A 19,893-nucleotide genomic window follows, 5' to 3' on the forward strand; every position below is an offset into this window, starting at 1 on the left:
TTTCTATGTTTGATTGCTTTTGTCTGTCTATTACACCTGTGTCCGTTTGTGTCTGATTACGTGTTCTATAAGTTGCCTGTTTTGTATTGGTTAGGTTGTGTGTTGTTTTTCGCCTGTCCGTAGTGCTGCGTGTTTTTTCTCTGTTTTGTTGTTTTTACGCATAGTTGCGTAATTGCTCGCCTCTGTTGTTTTGAGGCCGTTCATTGTATCTTTGCCTTGTGGTTCACAAGTAAACTTTGTTGGACTAAGCTTCGGTGTCCTGCGCCTGACTCCCACACCACATACACCTCAGCCTTGACAGAACAACACACAGTATGGAGTCAGCAGGAGCAGTGGCGGCACCCAAGTCGCTGGAGGATCGGATCAGCGACCAAGACACCATGATCCCGCAACTTGGGGCCGCCATGAACGAGGTGTCCAACACTCTGCGCCGGTTGGTTACGGGAGAGGTGCCCACGCCTTCTCACACCATACCATCACCAACGGCCAGTCCTCCTCTCTCAGCAACGGAACCCAGTGGCATTCGGCTCTCGCTCCCGAGGGCATATGATGGTTCTGCAGCCGGGTGTCAGGGGTTCCTCCTGCAGGTGGAACTCTACCTGGCCACCATACACCCAGCGCCCTCGGGATACGAGAGCGTCTCCGCCCTCATCTCCTGTCTATCCGGCAAGGCGTTGGAGTGGGCCAACGCCGAATGGAGGGGAATAGACGCCGCTACCATAACCTACGCGGAGTTCTCCCGCCGCTTCAGGGCTGTCTTCGATCATCCACCTGAGGGGAAGGCGGCGGGGGAGCGTCTGTTCCACCTCCGACAGGGGAAGAGGAGCGCACAGGAGTTCGCCCTGGAGTTCCGGACTCTAGCGGCGGATGCGGGGTGGAATGAGAGGGCCCTCATCGACCATTACCGGTGTAGCCTACGAGAGGACGTTCGTCGTGAGCTGGCCTGCAGGGACACCAACCTATCCTTCGACCAGTTGGTGGACATCTCCATCCGTCTCGACACCCTGCTGGCTACCCGCGGGCGTCCCCGAGTGGGGGGTCGTCCATTCCACCCTCCAGCACCTCCGAGCCGATTCCCATGGAGCTCGGAGGTGCTGGCGCTAGAGAGAGGAGGAGAGAGAACCCGAGGGGGGCCATCCCCTGCACCAACTGTGGCCGTGGAGGACACACCGCGGCCAGGTGCTGGGGAGGGTCTCCTGGGAGAGGGGACAACAGGTCACGCACTGGGGAGTCATTCCAGGTGAGTAGGCGCCCCATTTACCCAGAGCTCTCTGTTGGTCACATGTGTATACCTGTGAGATTTCCACAGGTGGCACCTCATTCCCAGCATAAGGCGCTAGTAGATTCAGGCGCAGCTGGGAATTATGTTGATCGTGCATTTTGTTATAGGTTAGGAATTCCCCTTCGGCCGGTAGAAGCCCCCTTTCCTGTTCATGCCCTAGACAGCCGGCCGTTGGGGTCGGGGTTGATCAGAGAAGTCACAGCACCACTTAAGATGACGACGCAGGGGGGTCATGAGGAGATCATTCAGTTTTATCTGATTGACTCTCCTGCGTATCCCGTGGTGCTGGGGCTTCCCTGGTTAAGCGCCCATGATCCTACCATTGCGTGGCAACAGAGGGCTCTTATGGAGTGGTCTGCCCAGTGTGTAGGGAGATGTCTAGGTGTTTCCTTAGGGGCGACCTCGGTAGAGAGTCCGAACCAAGTGCCCGCAATGCGCATTCCCCCTGAATATGAGGATTTAGCACTTGTGTTCAGCAAAACGAGGGCAACACGGCTACCACCTCATAGACAGGGGGATTGTGCGATAGATCTCCAAACAGGAGCGGCACTTCCGCGGAGCCGTGTGTATCCCCTGTCTCAAGAGGAGACAGCGGCTATGGAGACTTACATAGCCGAGTCCTTGGCACAGGGATACATACGGTCCTCCACTTCCCCGGTTTCCTCTAGTTTATTTTTTGTGAAGAAGAAGGACGGGGGTTTGCGCCCGTGTATTGATTACCGTAGTCTCAATCAGATCATGGTTAAGTACAGTTACCCTCTTCCACTGATTGCGACTATGACAGAATCATTACGCGGAGCGCGGTTCTTCACAAAGTTGGATCTCAGGAGCGCGTACAATCTGGTGCGCATTAGGGAGGGGGATGAATGGAAAACAGCATTTAGCACCACCTCGGGTCATTACGAGTATCTCGTCATGCCATACGGGTTAATGAATGCTCCTTCAGTCTTCCAATCCTTTGTTGACGAGATTTTCCGGGACATGCATGGGCAGGGTGTAGTAGTACACATCGACGACATCCTAGTGTACTCTTCTACACGAGCCGAGCATGTAGCCCTGGTGCGCCGAGTGTTGAGGAGACTGTTGGAGCATGACTTGTATGTCAAGGCAGAGAAATGCTTGTTCTTCCAGGAGTCCGTCTCCTTTTTGGGTTATCGGTTGTCCGCGTCTGGTGTGAAGATAGAGGTGGACCGTGTGTCGGCCGTGCGTAATTGGCAAACTCCAACCACTGTAAAAGAGGTGCAGCAGTTTTTGGGTTTTGCTAATTACTACCGGAGGTTTATCCGGGGCTTTGGACAGGTTGCAGCTCCCATTACGTCCCTGCTAAAGGGGGGTCCGGTTCGCTTGCAGTGGTCAGCTGAGGCGGACAGGGCATTTGTCAAACTGAAAAACCTGTTCACCTCGGCTCCGGTGCTGGCGCATCCGGATCCCTCTTTACCATTCCAAGTAGAGGTAGACGCGTCCGAGGCTGGTATTGGGGCAGTCCTTTCGCAACGGTCCGGCACGCCACCTAAGCTCTGCCCCTGTACGTTCTATTCTAAGAAGCTCAGCTCGGCGGAGCGTAATTATGACGTAGGGGACAGGGAGTTGTTAGCTGTAGTCCAGGCCCTAAAGGTGTGGAGGCATTGGCTTGAGGGGGCTCAACACCCTTTCCTCATTCTGACTGACCACCGTAACCTGGAGTACATCCGGGCAGCTAGGAGATTGAACCCTCGTCAGGCTAGGTGGAACATGTTCCTGACCCGGTTTGTTTTTAAGATCACATACATCCCAGGGTCCCAGAACGGTAAGGCAGACGCCCTGTCCCGGCGGTATGACACAGAGGAGAGGTCCATTGAGCCTACTCCCATACTGCCGGAGTCTTGTCTGGTGGCTCCGGTGGTGTGGGAGGTCGATGCGGAGATCGAGCGGGCACTGCGTACCGACCCTACTCCCCCCGAGTGTCCTGTGGGGCAAACGTACGTTCCGCTCGAGGTTCGTGATCGCCTTATTTATTGGGCTCATACATCACCCTCCTCTGGACATCCAGGTATTGGCCGGACAGTGCACTGCCTTAGCGTGAAATACTGGTGGCCAACGTTAGCTAAGGATGTGAGGGTTTATGTCTCCTCCTGCTCAGTGTGCGCCCAGTGTAAGGCACCTAGACATTTGCCCAGGGGAAAGTTACATCCCCTGCCCGTTCCACAACGACCATGGTCCCACCTCTCGGTGGATTTTGTGACCGACCTACCCCCCTCCCAGGGGAATACCACCATTTTGGTCGTTGTGGATCGGTTTTCCAAGGCCTGTCGTCTCCTCCCAATGCCGGGTCTCCCTACTGCCCTACAGACCGCTGAGGCCCTATTTACCCACGTGTTCCGGCACTATGTGGTCCCCGAGGATATTGTGTCTGACCGAGGTCCCCAGTTCACCTCCAGAGTCTGGGGGGCGTTCATGGAACGCTTGGGGGTCTCGGTGAGCCTTACCTCAGGGTACCACCCAGAGAGCAATGGGCAGGTTGAACGAGTCAACCAGGATGTGGGTAGGTTTCTGAGGTCCTATTGCCAGGGCCGGCCGGAGGAGTGGTCTAGGTATATCCCCTGGGCAGAGATGGCCCAGAACTCTCTCCGCCACTCCTCCACCAATTTAACACCTTTCCAGTGTGTTTTAGGGTATCAGCCGGTCCTGGCACCTTGGCACGAGAGCCAGATCGAGGCCCCCTGCGGTGGATGAGTGGATTCGGCGCTCGGAGGAGACGTGGGACGCTGCCCATGTCCATCTGCAGCGGGCCATCCGTCGACAAAAGCGAGCGCCGATCGCCACCGCAGTGAGGGACCGTTGTACGCACCGGGAGATCGAGTCTGGCTCTCGACTCGAAACCTGCCCCTCCGCCTGCCCTGCCGGAAGCTGGGTCGGCGGTTTGTGGGGCCCTTTAAAGTCCTGAGAAGATTGAACGAGGTGTGTTACAAGTTACAACTGCCTATTGATTACAAGAATATTAACCCCTCGTTCCATGTGTCTCTTCTCAGGCCGGTGGTAGCTGGCCCACTCCAAGAAGATGAGATAGGAGAGACCCCTCCGCCCCCTTTGGACATCGAGGGGGCCCCGGCGCACAGGGTCCGGACCATCTTGGACTCGGCGCCGGATGAGTGGTCTCTAGTATCTCGTGGAGTGGGAGGGTACGGTCCGGAGGAACGGTGCTGGGTGCCTAGGAGGGACATCCTAGATCCATCCCTCCTGACTGAGTTCCACCGTGGGCATCCCACGCGCCCGGGTCCGCGTCCTCCTGGCCGTCCCCGAGGCCGGGGTCGGCGTCAAGGGGGGGGTACTGTCACGGATTCTGCCGAGGCTGCTCCTCCTCCTAGTTCGGGCAGGCTTCGGCGTTCGTCGTCCCCGGAGTACTAGCTGCCACCGTTGAATGTTTCTATGTTTGATTGCTTTTGTCTGTCTATTACACCTGTGTCCGTTTGTGTCTGATTACATGTTCTATAAGTTGCCTGTTTTGTATTGGTTAGGTTGTGTGTTGTTTTTCGCCTGTCCGTAGTGCTGCGTGTTTTTTCTCTGTTTTGTTGTTTTTACGCATAGTTGCGTAATTTCTCGCCTCTGTTGTTTTGAGGCCGTTCATTGTATCTTTGCCTTGTGGTTCACAAGTAAACTTTGTTGGACTAAGCTTCGGTGTCCTGCGCCTGACTCCCACACCACATACATCTCAGCCTTGACACACCACTACTGTAAACTGTATTAAACTGTACTACACCAAGTGTTTTAGCACCACTACTGTAAACTGTATTAAACTGTACTACACCAAGTGTTGTAGCACCACTACTGTAAACTGTATTAAACTGTACTACACCAAGTGTTGTAGCACCACTACTGTAAAATGTATTGAACTGCACTACACCAAGTGTTTTAGCACCACTACTGTAAACTGTATTAAACTGTACTATACCAAGTGTTGTAGCACCACTACTGTAAACTGTATTAAACTGTACTACACCAAGTGTTGTAGCACCACTACTGTAAACTGTATTAAACTGTACTACACCAAGTGTTGTAGCACCACTACTGTAAACTGTATTAAACTGTACTATACCAAGTGTTTTAGCACCACTACTGTAAACTGTATTCAACTGTACTACACCAAGTGTTGTAGCACCACTACTCTAAACTGTATTAAACTGTACTACACCAAGTGTTGTAGCACCACTACTGTAAAAAGTATTAAACTGTACTATACCAAGTGTTTTAGCACCACTACTGTAAACTGTATTAAGCTGTACTACACCAAGTGTTGTAGCACCACTACTGTAAACTGTATTAAACTGTACTATACTAAGTGTTGTAGCACCACTACTGTAAACTGTATTAAACTGTACTACACCAAGTGTTGTAGCACCACTACTGTAAACGTTATTAAACTGTACTACACCAAGTGTTGTAGCACCACTACTGTAAACTGTATTAAACTGTACTACACCAAGTGTTGTAGCACCACTACTGTATACTGTATTAAACTGTACTACACCAAGTGTTTTAGCACCATTACTGTAAACTGTATTAAACTGTACTACACCAAGTGTTTTAGAACCACTACTGTAAACTGTATTAAACTGTACTACACCAAGTGGTTTAGCACCACTACTGTAAACTGTATTAAACTGTACTACACCAAGTGTTGTAGCACCACTACTGTAAACTGTATTAAACTGTACTACACCAAGTGTTGTAGCACCACTACTGTAAACTGTATTGAACTGCACTACACCAAGTGTTTTAGCACCACTACTGTAAACTGTATTAAACTGTACTATACCAAGTGTTGCAGCACCACTACTGTAAACTGTATTAAACTGTACTACACCAAGTGTTGTAGCACCACTACTGTAAAGTGTATTAAACTGTACTACACCAAGTGTTGTAGCACCACTACTGTAAACTGTATTAAACTGTATTATACCAAGTGTTTTAGCACCACCACTGTAAACTGTATTAAACTGTACTACACCAAGTGTTGTAGCACCACTACTGTAAACTGTATTAAACTGTACTACACCAAGTGTTGTAGCACCACTACTGTAAACTGTATTAAACTGTACTATACCAACTGTTTTAGCACCACTACTGTAAACTGTATTAAACTGTACTACACCAAGTGTTGTAGCACCACTACTGTAAACTGTATTAAACTGTACTATACCAACTGTTTTAGCACCACTACTGTAAACTGTATTAAGCTGTACTACACCAAGTGGTGTAGCACCACTACTGTAAACTGTATTAAACTGTACTACACCAAGTGTTGTAGCACCACTACTGTAAAATGTATTGAACTGCACTACACCAAGTGTTTTAGCACCACTACTGTAAACTGTATTAAACTGTACTATACCAAGTGTTGTAGCACCACTACTGTAAACTGTATTAAACTGTACTACACCAAGTGTTGTAGCACCACTACTGTAAACTGTATTAAACTGTACTACACCAAGTGTTGTAGCACCACTACTGTAAACTGTATTAAACTGTACTATACCAAGTGTTTTAGCACCACTACTGTAAACTGTATTCAACTGTACTACACCAAGTGTTGTAGCACCACTACTCTAAACTGTATTAAACTGTACTACACCAAGTGTTGTAGCACCACTACTGTAAAAAGTATTAAACTGTACTATACCAAGTGTTTTAGCACCACTACTGTAAACTGTATTAAGCTGTACTACACCAAGTGTTGTAGCACCACTACTGTAAACTGTATTAAACTGTACTATACTAAGTGTTGTAGCACCACTACTGTAAACTGTATTAAACTGTACTACACCAAGTGTTGTAGCACCACTACTGTAAACGTTATTAAACTGTACTACACCAAGTGTTGTAGCACCACTACTGTAAACTGTATTAAACTGTACTACACCAAGTGTTGTAGCACCACTACTGTATACTGTATTAAACTGTACTACACCAAGTGTTTTAGCACCATTACTGTAAACTGTATTAAACTGTACTACACCAAGTGTTTTAGAACCACTACTGTAAACTGTATTAAACTGTACTACACCAAGTGGTTTAGCACCACTACTGTAAACTGTATTAAACTGTACTACACCAAGTGTTGTAGCACCACTACTGTAAACTGTATTAAACTGTACTACACCAAGTGTTGTAGCACCACTACTGTAAACTGTATTGAACTGCACTACACCAAGTGTTTTAGCACCACTACTGTAAACTGTATTAAACTGTACTATACCAAGTGTTGCAGCACCACTACTGTAAACTGTATTAAACTGTACTACACCAAGTGTTGTAGCACCACTACTGTAAAGTGTATTAAACTGTACTACACCAAGTGTTGTAGCACCACTACTGTAAACTGTATTAAACTGTATTATACCAAGTGTTTTAGCACCACCACTGTAAACTGTATTAAACTGTACTACACCAAGTGTTGTAGCACCACTACTGTAAACTGTATTAAACTGTACTACACCAAGTGTTGTAGCACCACTACTGTAAACTGTATTAAACTGTACTATACCAACTGTTTTAGCACCACTACTGTAAACTGTATTAAACTGTACTACACCAAGTGTTGTAGCACCACTACTGTAAACTGTATTAAACTGTACTATACCAACTGTTTTAGCACCACTACTGTAAACTGTATTAAGCTGTACTACACCAAGTGGTGTAGCACCACTACTGTAAACTGTATTAAACTGTACTACACCAAGTGTTGTAGCACCACTACTGTAAACTGTATTAAACTGTACTACACCAAGTGTTGTAGCACCACTACTGTAAACGTTAATAAACTGTACTATACCAACTGTTTTAGCACCACTACTGTAAACTGTATTAAACTGTACTACACCAAGTGTTGTAGCACCACTACTGTAAACTGTATTAAACTGTACTACACCAAGTGTTGTAGCACCACTACTGTAAACTGTATTAAACTGTACTACACCAAGTGTTGTAGCACCACTACTGTAAACTGTATTAAACTGTACTACACCAAGTGTTGTAGCACCACTACTGTAAACTGTATTAAACTGTACTACACCAAGTGTTGTAGCACCACTACTGTACTGTACACAAAGAGGGCTTTAACCTTGACTCATCCTGTAGGCATAGTCCACAGATGAGACCATGATCATGATGTTTCTCTTAATATTCCTTCAGGAATTATCTGATCTGATCTCTCATACCCTGTCTGCCTCTGTTTCCCTTAGTGTTCCTTCAGGAACGATCTGATCTGATCTCTCATATCCTGTCTGCCTCTGTTTCCCTTAGTGTTCCTTCAGGAATGATCTGATCTGATCTCTCATATCCTGTCTGCCTCTGTTTCCATTAGTGTTTCTTCAGGTGTTAACCATTAATCACCCATGAGTTACATGGAACGTTCCTGGAAAACACCATCCTGGCATATCGAAATACTCCTGTTACTAATGATGATCAAATCTATACTTGAACCATTAGAGTCAGCTGTTGTTCATGTGCAGACTGAGCCCCAGTGTGTCAACAGCTCAGCTCAGAGTATTGACCAGCGCCAGACAAAGGATGCATCCCCAATGGCACCCTATTCCCCATAGGGCTCTGGTCAAAAGCAGTGCACTACGTAGGGAATATGATGCCATTTGGGACGTCACAAAAGATTTACAGAGGACAGTTCAGATAACTATCCTCAGTGCTCCGTCCCATTAAACACATAAAATGACAATATGCATTTTGAATGTGCCCATGGAAATGAATGATTCAATGGCCTGAAGATTTACTGCACTCTGACAAACATTTAATGGGAGAAAACCCATTTTCCTCATCCTACATATACAACACTGGTGTGACAGTAACAAAGCTCAACATTGACCTCCAAGATCATATTGTTAGATTTCTTTCACCATTACTTACAGAGTAGTAAAGATGCCCCCTGGGCTGTGGGATTAATGTAAGGAACTCTCCTAGGATTGTATCACTGTTCAGGCCACTGATGTTCATTTACACTACAAGAAAATGAACATTTAGAAGATAAAATATCAAAGGTTATCTGTGTGACTCACCAAGACTCTGTTCTCCACCTTGTCTCCTTTGATCTCTAGTTTGACTCTCTTCTTCACCGAGAGCTTGATCTTCCTCCCCACTGCATCCTTCACACTCTCTACAGGAGGAGAGGAGAGAGGAGAGGAGAGGAGAGGAGAGGAGAGGAGAGGAGAGGAGAGGAGAGGAGAGGAGAGGAGGAGAGGAGAGGAGAGGAGAGGAGAGGAGAGGAGAGGAGAGGAGAGGAGAGGAGAGGAGAGGAGAGGAGAGGAGAGGAGAGGAGTGTTAGGTTTACATGAACAAGCAGCTGAGCACCCAGGACATAACATTTTGAATGCATTCATTTGATACAGTTTGTGTTATTATATCGTTAGGCCTACTTTCAAAAGCTACGCAATGAAAGATAATTGAGTTTGCACTTTATAGCAGGACTGATCTCCAACATGAAAGGATTTCCAGTCTGCTTTCATTTAAAATAAAACGTTACCAGTAATTGTAAGGGATCGGGGGTTGGCTGGGTCTAGACAGAGTCTGACACTTCCCCGATCTACAGAGAGGGGGAGTCATCAGACTCGATCTGGTTCACCTCTTTAAGGAATACCTGGGATAGGATAAAGTAATCCTTCTACCCCCAAAAAAAAAAAAAAAAAGTGTAAAGTGGTTTTCCCACTGGCTATAGGGTGAATGCACCAATTTGTAAGTCGCTCTGGATAAGAGCGTCTGCTAAATGACGTAAATGTGCCCTTGAGCAAGGCACTTAACCCTAATTGCTCCTGTAAGTCGCTCTGGATAAGAGCGTCTGCTAAATGACTAAAATGTAATGTAAATGTTCACCTGAGTTCTGAGCACACCTGTCCGTAATTAGGGTAGGATATAAGGTGTGCTCAGAAGTTCAGTCGGTGCGAGGTATTGTTCCATTGTGACTTGCTAAGCGTTTTGTTCCGAGAGAGAGAGAGAGTTTGTTGTTTTTGATTACCCGTGTATCCGACCTGTGCCTTGTTGTTTGACTCCCCGAATTGCTTAATCCTCTGCTTGTCTACCCCAGTGATTACCGTCCTCTGATCCTGTGCCTGTGCCCCGACTACGACTAAGCCCGCTCCCTTGGTACCTCTGCCTGTCTCGGTTTTGACCACAGCCTGCCCGACCACGATTAAGCTATTCCCTTGTCTGTACTCAAATAAAGCATCGCTATTCTGCGATTGGATCTTACCACTCTGTCCGAGTATTCATTACAGTAATGAAATACTAATTCAATCCATATTTCACACACACCACATTGGAAGCTAGCCATGTTTTAAAAAGGTCTAAATAATGATTTTTTAAATATTAGCTTTGAATCCCCACCTGCCTGGCTGAGATTTAAACCTTGTCACCAGTCCTATTTACTTCAGGTTCCGCTGTTCAAATTGATTCTTCACACCCTCTGGAAGCTCATCCAGCAATGAGAATTATAGAGGAACTGGGTCATCTCTCTCTCTCCCTTCCTCTCTCTCTCTCTCTCTCTCTCTCTCTCTCTCTCATTCTGTCTCTCTCTCTCTCTCCCTTCCTCTCTCTCTCTCTCTCTCCCGTTCTCTCTCTCTCATTCTGTCGCTCTCTCTCTCTCTCTCTCTCCCTCTCTCTCTCTCTCTCTCTCTCATTCTGTATCTCTCTCTCTCTCTCGCTCTCTCTCTCTCTTTCCCTCTCCCTTTCTCTCTCTCTCATTCTGTCGCTCTCTTTCTCCCTTCCTCTCTCGCTCTCTCTCTCTCTCTCCCTTTCTCTCTCTCTCTCTCTCTCTCTCCCTTTCTCTCTCTCTCTCATTCTGTCTCTCTCTCTCTCTCTCTCTCTCCCTTTCTCTCTCTCATTCTGTCTCTCCCTCTCTCTCTCTCTCTTTCTCTCTCCCTTCCTCTTTCTCTCTCTCTCTCTCTCCCTTTCTCTCTCTCATTCTCTCTCTCTCTCTCTCTCTCTCCCTTTCTCTCTCTCTCTCATTCTGTCGCTCTCTCTCTCTCCCTTCCTCTCTCTCTCTCTCTCTCTCTCTCTCTCTCTCTCTCTCTCTCTCTCTCTCTCTCTCATTCTGTATCTCTTTCTCTCTCTCTCATTCTGTCGCTCTCTTTCTCCCTTCCTCTCTCGCTCTCTCTCTCTCTTTCTCTCTCTCTCATTCTGTCACTCTCTCTCTCGCTCTCTCTCTCTCTCTCTCTCTCTCGCTCCCTTTCTCTCTCTCATTCTGTCTGTCTCTCTCTCTCCCTTCCTCTCTCTCTCTCTCTCTCTCCCTTTCACTCTCTCTTTCTGTCTCTCTTTCTCTCTCCCAGTCAAAAGTTAGAACACACCTACTCATTCAAGGGTTTTTCTTTATTTTGACTATTTTCTACATTGTAAAATAATAGTGAAGACATCAAAACTATGAAATAACACATATGGAATCATGTAGTAACCAAGAAAGTGTTAAACAAATCAAAATATATTTTATATTTGAGATTCTTCAAAATAGCCACCCTTTGCCTTGATGACAGCTTTGCACACTCTTGGCATTCTCTCAACCAGCTTCATGAGGTAGTCACCTGGAATGCATTTCAATTAACAGGTGTGCCTTGTTAAAAGGTAATTTGTTGAATTTCTTTCCTTCTTAATACGTTTGAGCCAGTTGTGTTGTGACAAGGTATGGGTGGTATACAGAAGATAGCCCTATTTGGTAAAAGACCAAGTCCATATTATGGCAAGAACAGATCAAATAAGCAAAGAGAAATGACAGTCCATCATTACTTTAAGACATGAAGGTCAGTCAATATGGAACATTTCAAGAACTTTGAAAGTTTCTTCAAGTGCAGTCGCAAAAACCATCAAGTGCTATGATGAAACTGGCTCTCATGAGGACCGCCACAGGAAAGGAAGACCCAGAGTTACCTCTGCTGCAGAGGATAAGTTCATTAGAAAGCCCAAATAATGCTTCACAGAGTTCAAGTAACAGACACATCTCAACATCAACTGTTCAGAGGAGAATGCGTGAATCAGGCCTTCATGGTCGGATTGCTGCAAATAAACCACTACTAAAGGACACCAATAAGAAGAAGAGACTTGCTCGGGCCAAGAAACACGAGCAATGGATATTAAACCAGTGGGAATCTGTCCTTTGGTCTGATGAGTCCAAATTTGAGATTTTTGGTTCCAACCGCCGTGTCTTTGTGAGATGCAGAGTAGGTGAACGGATGATCTCCGCATGTGTGGTTCCCACCGTGAAGCATGGAGAAGGAGGTGTGATGGTGTGGGGGTGATTTGCTGTTGACACTGTCTGTGATTTATTTAGAATTTAAGGCACACTTAACCAGCATGGCTACCACAGCATTCTGCAGCGATACTCCAACCCATCTGGTTTGCGCTTAGTGGGATTATCATTTGTTTTTCAACAGGACAATGACCCAACACACCTCCAGGCTGTGTAAGGGCTATTTGACCAAGAAGGAGAGTGATGGAGCGCTGCATCAGATGACCTGGCCTCCACAATCACCTGACCTCAAGAATGGTGCAACCAACCGTGCTATTTTGTGTGTTTTTCGCATTGTTTGTAATTTATTTTGTACATAATGTTGCTGCTACCAACTCTTATGACCGAAAATAGCTTCTGGACATCAGAACAGCGATTACTCACCTTGAACTGGACGAATAATTTTTCATTAATGAGTCGGACGAGAGGGATTTGCTCCAGACACCCGACAGGGCCCTCATCCCAGTCATTCGCAGTAGAAAGAACATGAGATATCGCAGAAGGAGATCGGGGTGCTTGGTAAGGAGCCGGCAACGAGTGGCTAATCTGCCTTTGCCATCGATACTATTGGCCAACTTACAATCGCTTGATAATAAAGTGGACGAACTACAAGCACGTATATCCTACCAACGGGACATTAAAAACGGTAAAATCTTATGTTTCACCGAGTCGTGGCTGAACGAAGACATGAATAACATACAGCTGGCGGGTTATTCACTGTATCGGCAGGATAGAACAGCAGCCTCTGGTAAGACAAGGGGTGGCAGTCTATGTATATTTGTAAACAACAGCTGGTGCACGATATCTAAGGAAGTCTCGAGGTTTTGCTCGCCTGAGGTAGAGTATCTCATAATAAGCTGTAGACCACACTATCTACCAAGAGAGTTTTCATCTATATTCTTCGTAGCTGTCTATTTACCACCACAAACCGATGCTGGCACTTAGACCGCACTCAATGAACTATATACAGCCATAAGCAAACAGGAAAACGCTCATCCAGAGGCGGCGCTGAGACCTGGCCGTGTGGTGCCAGGACAACAACCTCGCCCTCAATGTGATCAAGACAAAGGAGATGATTGTGGACTACAGGAAAAAGAAGAGGACCGAGCACGCCCCCATTCTCATCGACGGGGCTGTAGTGGAGCAGTTTGAGAGCTTCAAGTTCCTTGGTGTCCACATCACCAACAAACTAACATGGTCCAAGCACACCAAGATAATCGTGAAGAGGGCACAACAAAACCTATTCCCCCTAAGGAGACTGAAAAGATTGGGCATGGGTCCTCAGATCCTCAAAAGGTTCTACAGCTGCACCATCGAGAGCATCCTGACTGGTTGCATCACTGCCTGGTATGGCAACTGCTCGGCCTCCGACCTCAAGGCACTACAGAGGGTAGTGTGTACGGCCCAGTACATCACTGGGGCCAATCTTCCTGCTATCCAGGACCTCTATACCAGGCGGTGTCAGAGGAAGGCCCTAGAAATGGTCAAAAACTCCAGCCTCCCTAGTCATAGACTGTTCTCTCTGCTGCCGCACGGCAAGCGGTACCGGAGCGCCAAGTCTAGGTCCAAGAGGCTTGTAAACGGCTTCTACCCCCAAACCATAAGACTCCTGAACATCTAATCAAATGGCTACCCAGACTATTTGCATTGCCCCCCCCCCCCTTACGCTGCTGCTACTCTCTGTTTATTATCTATGCATAGTCACTTTAATAACTCTACCTACATGTACATATTTCCTCAATTACCTCAACTAACCGGTGCCCCTGCACATTGACTCGGTACCGGTACCCCCTGTATATAGCCTCGCTATTGTTATTTTTACTACTGCTCTTTAATTATTTGTTACTTTTATTTCGTATTATTTTATATGTTTTTTTTTGTGTGATTTGTTTTGGTATTCTTTCTTAAAACTGCATTGTTGGTTAAGGGCTTGTAAGTAAGCATTTCACTGTAAGGTCTACACCTGTTGTATTCGGCGCATGTGAGAAATACCATTTTCTTTGATTTGATTGGATTTGAGATGGTTTGGGATGAGTTGGACCTCAGAGTGAAGGAAAAGCAGCCAACAAGTGCTCAGCATACAGTTGAAGTCGGAAGTTTACATACACTTATGTTGGAGTCATTAAAACTAGTTTTTCAACCACTCCACAAATTTCTTGTTAACAAACTATAGTTTTGACAAGTCGGTTAGGACATCTACTTTGTGCATGACACAAGTAATTTTTCCAACAATTGTTTATAGACAGATTATTTCACTTATAATTCACTGTATCACAATTCCAGTGGGTCAGAAGTTTACATACACTAAGTTGACTGTGCCTTTAAACAGCTTGGAAAATTCCAGAAAATGATGTCATGGCTTTAGAAAGCTTCTGATAGGCTAATTGACATCATTTGAGTCAATTGGAGGTGTACCTGTGGATGTATTTCAAGGCCTACCTTCAAACTCAGTGCCTCTTTGCTTGACATCATGGGAAAATCAAAAGAAATCAGCCAAGAACAACAGCAAAGGACCTTGTGAAGATGCTGGAGGAAACAGGTACAAAAGTATCTATATCCACAGTAAAACGAGTTCTATATCGACATAACCTGAAAGGCTGCTCAGCAAGGAAGAAGCCACTGCTCCAAAACCGCCATAAAAAAGCCAGACTACAGTTTGCAACTGCACATGGGGACAAAGATCGTACTTTTTGGAGAAATGTCCTCTGGTCTGATGAAACAAAAATAAAACTGTTTGGCCATAATGACCATCGTTATGTTTGGAGGAAAAAGGGGGTGCTTGCAAGCCGAAGAACACCATCCCAACCGTGAAGCACGGGGGTGGCAGCATCATGCTGTGGGGGTGCTTTGCTGCAGGAGAGACTGGTGCACTTCACAAAATAGATGGCATCATGAGGAAGGACAATTATGTGGATATATTGAAGCAACATCTCAAGACATCAGTCAGGAAGTTAAAGCTTGGTCGCAAATGGGTCTTCCAAATGGACAATGACCCCAAGCATACTTCCAAAGTTGTGGCAAAATGGCTTAAGGACAACAAAGTCAAGGTATTGGAGTGGCCATCACAAAGCCATGACCTCAATCTTATAGAACATTTGTGGGCAGAACTGAAAAAGTGTGTGTGAGCAAGGAGGCCTACAGACCTGACTAAGTTACACCAGCTCTGTCAGGAGGAATGGGCCAAAATTCACCCAACTTATTGCGGGAAGCTTGTGGAAGGCTACCCGAAACGTTTGACCCAAGTTAAACAATTTAAAGGCAATGCTACAAAATACTAATTGAGTGTATGTAAACTTCTGACCCACTGGGAATGTGATGAAAGAAATAAAAGCTGAAATAAATCATTCTCTCTACTATTATTCTGACATTTCACATTCTTAAAATAAAGTGGTGATCCTAACTGACCTAAGACAGGGAATTTTTACTAGGATTAAATGTCAGGAATTGTGAAAAACTGAGTTTAAATGTATTTGGCTAAGGTGTATGTAAACTTCCGACTTCAACTGCATGTGGGAACTCCTTCAAGACTGTTGGAAAAGCATTCCAGGTGAAGCTGGTTGAGAGAATGCCAAAAGTGTGCAAAGCTGTCATCAAGGCAAAGGGTGGCTACTTTGAAGAATCTGAAATATAAAATATATTTATATATTTTGATTTGTTTAACACTTTTTTGGTTACTACATGATTCCATATGTGTTATTTCATAGTTTTGATGTCTTCACTATTATTCTACAATGTAGAAAATAAAGAAAAACCCTTGAATGAGTAGGTGTGTCCAAACATTTGACTGGTACTGTATGTTAACATTGCCAAAGCAAGTGAAATGGATAATAAACAAAACTGAAATAAATTATCTCCCTCCTCTTCCCTTTGTAGCTCTCTGTCTCTCTCTCTCTCTCTCTCTCTCTCTCTCACTGTCTCTTCTCTTTCTCTCTTCTCCCCCCCACCTCTCTTCACACTGCACTCCTAATTCTGGAGTCTGGTCTGTATGGGGGAGTTTGGCATAACTGTCCTGGCTGTGACTGTGTGACTGTGTGAACATTAGCTAACTACTTCACTGTGACTGGGTCTGGGTAAAACCCTCTCTGGGAATACAGAATACAGTTGTTGTTCTATTGTTGTAATAATCAATTAGGAGCCATGATCTGTAAACGTCCTAAGCTGTGACCCTTTCACCTGGTGCTTGGCCTGTGACAAGCTGACAAGCCTCGGAGTCGTCATACAAAGACAAAGTTGTACAGGCTAATCAGTGTTCTGCTCTCGCCGTTGCTCTTTCTTTCTCTCTCACCGCCCCTTTCTCTCTCTTTCTCTCACACACACACACATTCCCACGGGGGGCCAGTATGAAAAAATGTATGCACTCACTAACTGTAAGTCGCTCTGGATAAGAGCGTCTGCTAAATGACTAAAATGTAAAAAATGTACACACACACACAAACACACAATCCAGGTGACGGCTATGAGAGCATCCTCTGGGCTGTGTGTGTGTGTGTGTGTGTGTGTGTGTGTGTATGTGTGTGTGTGTGTGTGTGTGTGTGTGTGTGTGTGTGTGTGTGTGAACAGAACAATGAGCATCTCTGAGCCACAGTCAGACAATGCAGCTACTTTCTCTTCCCGGTGTGTTCTGACAGAGCATTCTCCTGCTGATTGACTGCTCCATGCTGACTGCTCCATGCTGACTGCTCCATGCTGACTGCTCCATGCTGACTGCTCCGTGCTGACTGGCTTCTCTGTGCTGACTGGCTTCTCTGTGCTGACTGCTCCATGCATGTAGAAGAAATGAGATCTTCCTTCTACCATCACTCCCCTGTTCTATTCTATTGCATTTTACTGTAATGTGGCATTACATGATGTTATGTCAGCCCTCATTCCCTCAGTCACACCATCATCACGTTGCATTATTGTTCTCATTGGGGAACTAGCCCCAATACTCTTCTGCTTCTACAACTTTGTGTTACTGTATTGCTTCAAAACATAATTACATAATGAGGACTGGGTATGAGTGTGATCTTATCAGGAGCTGGTAGATCAACCTTAATGATACTGGACTCTAAACGTCTGATGTCAAGTTACACAACTCTAGTCGGCTATTGAGGGTGAAAGTCACCAAGCCGAAGCCTATCACTGTGAAACAGAGGTCCTGTCTTCAGCCATGTTCTTATTACATGGGGTTTGGTGTAATTTGGTATAATGACACGCAACTAAACTAGTACCTTGAGTCAGAATTTGGCCAGCTTCCTTTCATTACAATTCAATCAGGTATTTATTTACATTGTAGGCCTACATTATTTACATGTTAACACAGCATGTCTTCAGGGTTACAGCTATGTAATTACATTTTAGTTACAGTGTAACTACTTTGGTATGGTATAAAGGCAAATTACTGCAAAGTGTTAATAAGATATCCAATCAGCAATGAACACACACCATGCTTTAGGGCTATATAATGAGTTGTCATTTAAATAAATAAAAAGCTGGTGTAGGCCAATCTGATGTAGTAGCTTAGGGACCCAAAATAACCTAGACACACACATCCCTGCCCTCACGCATGGGGGCCATGGGGTTTGAAGGAGTTGAGTTGCCTGATTGATATTACACTTACACGGTGATTACCAAAGTAAACACAAAAACATACAAAGAGCGTCTGAAGCCACAATCGGCTATGCCTGAGGTTTCCAAACGGTTAGAAATACACTGACTGGTTTAATAATACTGTAGCCTAATACAATGGGAGGATGATTTACTGGGATAAAGATACGATATAAAGGGATGAAAGACAAACAGACAGACTACTCTGGGATGCCTCTCTATCTAAACGATTTTTCTGCTATTATACGATTTTATATCGCTAAACCCAGCCAGTCTGGCTATTGAAATTATAGACTAACAATGGAATTCACAGAATATAGCGTTTCTTTGTTGGATGGTTATTATTAAAATATCAGTAAGTCAACACAATTTAGCTACAATTTGTCACACAGTAAAAATCCCCCATTATTACAAGCCCATGGATTTTCCAAGAGCACAATACAATGTATGAAATAGCGGGTAGCCTATACTAGCTAGTAGCTACTGTAGCAAACCGTTTTTCACATTTCTTACCAAGCAGTTCTTTGGGGACCTCTGATACTTCCTCGCTCATTTTTGCAGTCTTCGGTCGACGATAATATCCAACGGAAAACACGAAAATACTGTGTGTCAATACTTCAAATAATAAAATAACGGTTGGATACAACAGACAGATAGTCCTGCTCACGAAGTGTCAGGTGCCGCTCCGAACGCTCGGTTACATGTTTCCCTCCCCTCGCGCTTTCGGTAAGATGTATCCACATTTGCCTAGGCGCATATCCCTCCGTTTCCTGTCCGCTTCTAAAACTCAGGATAGGAAAATCATACATTGAGAAATAACAGATTTCCTCAGAGAATCCACTGATTAACGGCTAGTAGATGACACCACTAGGGCTCACCTCGCGAGAATGAACAGCCACCGGAAGAATCACACACCCTCAGAGCCCTCGTAGTACGCTACAGACCGTGATGCGCGAGCCCCTCCTCTCATGCGATGCCCGGGCGGCTGTGGCTGGCTGTAGACCGGTCAGGGAGCGCAGCAGCAGGCAGGAGAAGAGGACATCTGCTGGCGCTGTGTGAAGCTACATGCTGTAGTGTGTATTACTGCTGTATTACTTAGCAGATGCTCTTCTCCAGAGCGACTTACATGAGCAATTACGTTTAAGTGCCTTGCTCAAGGGCACATTGACATATTTGTCACATATTCGGCGTGGAGTGGAGGGTAGGCCTAGCGATGATGACGATGAGGGGGAGGAGGAGGAGGAGGAAGAGGAGGAAGAGGAAGTTTATGATTATGAAGATGATGAAGATGAATGTGATGAAGATGATGGGGAGGAAAAGGAGAATGATGATGATGATGGGATGGATGATGATGGTGAGGAAGAGTAGGATATTGAGGAAGAAAAGGAGGAGGAGGATAATGATTATGAAGCTGATTGAGATGAGGAAGAGGAGGAGGATAGTGGTGGTGGAGGGAGAGGGAGGAGGAGGAGGCGGAAGAGGAAGAGTATGGTGGTGGTGGAGGGAGGGGGAGGAAGAGGAGGAGGATGGTGGTGGTGGAGGAGGGGGAGGAAGAGGCAGAGGAGGAGGAAGAGGATGGTGTTGGTGGAGGAGGGGGAGGAAGAGGAGGAGGAAGAGGCAGAGGAAGAGGATGGTGGTGGTGGAGGAGGGGGAGGAAGAGGAGGAGGAAGAGGATGGTGGTGGTGGAGGAGGGGGAGGAAGAGGAGGAGGAAGAGGATGGTGGTGGTGGTGGAGGGGGAGGAAGAGGAAGAGGAGGAGGAGGAAGAGGATG

At 45.8% G+C, this 19,893-nt stretch overlaps 1 protein-coding gene across 1 annotated transcript in view; it reads right to left on the reverse strand.

Annotated features, from left to right (window-relative positions):
• The window catches only part of LOC121585340 (F-actin-uncapping protein LRRC16A-like), a 250,051-nt gene extending 231,005 nt beyond the window's left edge, over window positions 1–19,046 (reverse strand). The window contains exons 1-2 of the mRNA XM_041901721.2: window positions 18,636–19,046; window positions 9,325–9,422 (exon numbers count right to left, since the gene is read on the reverse strand). Coding sequence (XP_041757655.2) covers window positions 9,325–9,422; window positions 18,636–18,675 — 138 coding nt within the window. The 5' untranslated portion in view covers window positions 18,676–19,046. The remainder of the gene's footprint in view (window positions 1–9,324; window positions 9,423–18,635) is intronic.
• Window positions 19,047–19,893: the final 847 nt, after the last annotated feature.

Source organism: Coregonus clupeaformis, chromosome 17 (genome assembly GCF_020615455.1).
Source record: "Coregonus clupeaformis isolate EN_2021a chromosome 17, ASM2061545v1, whole genome shotgun sequence".
Taxonomy (NCBI): domain Eukaryota; kingdom Metazoa; phylum Chordata; class Actinopteri; order Salmoniformes; family Salmonidae; genus Coregonus; species Coregonus clupeaformis.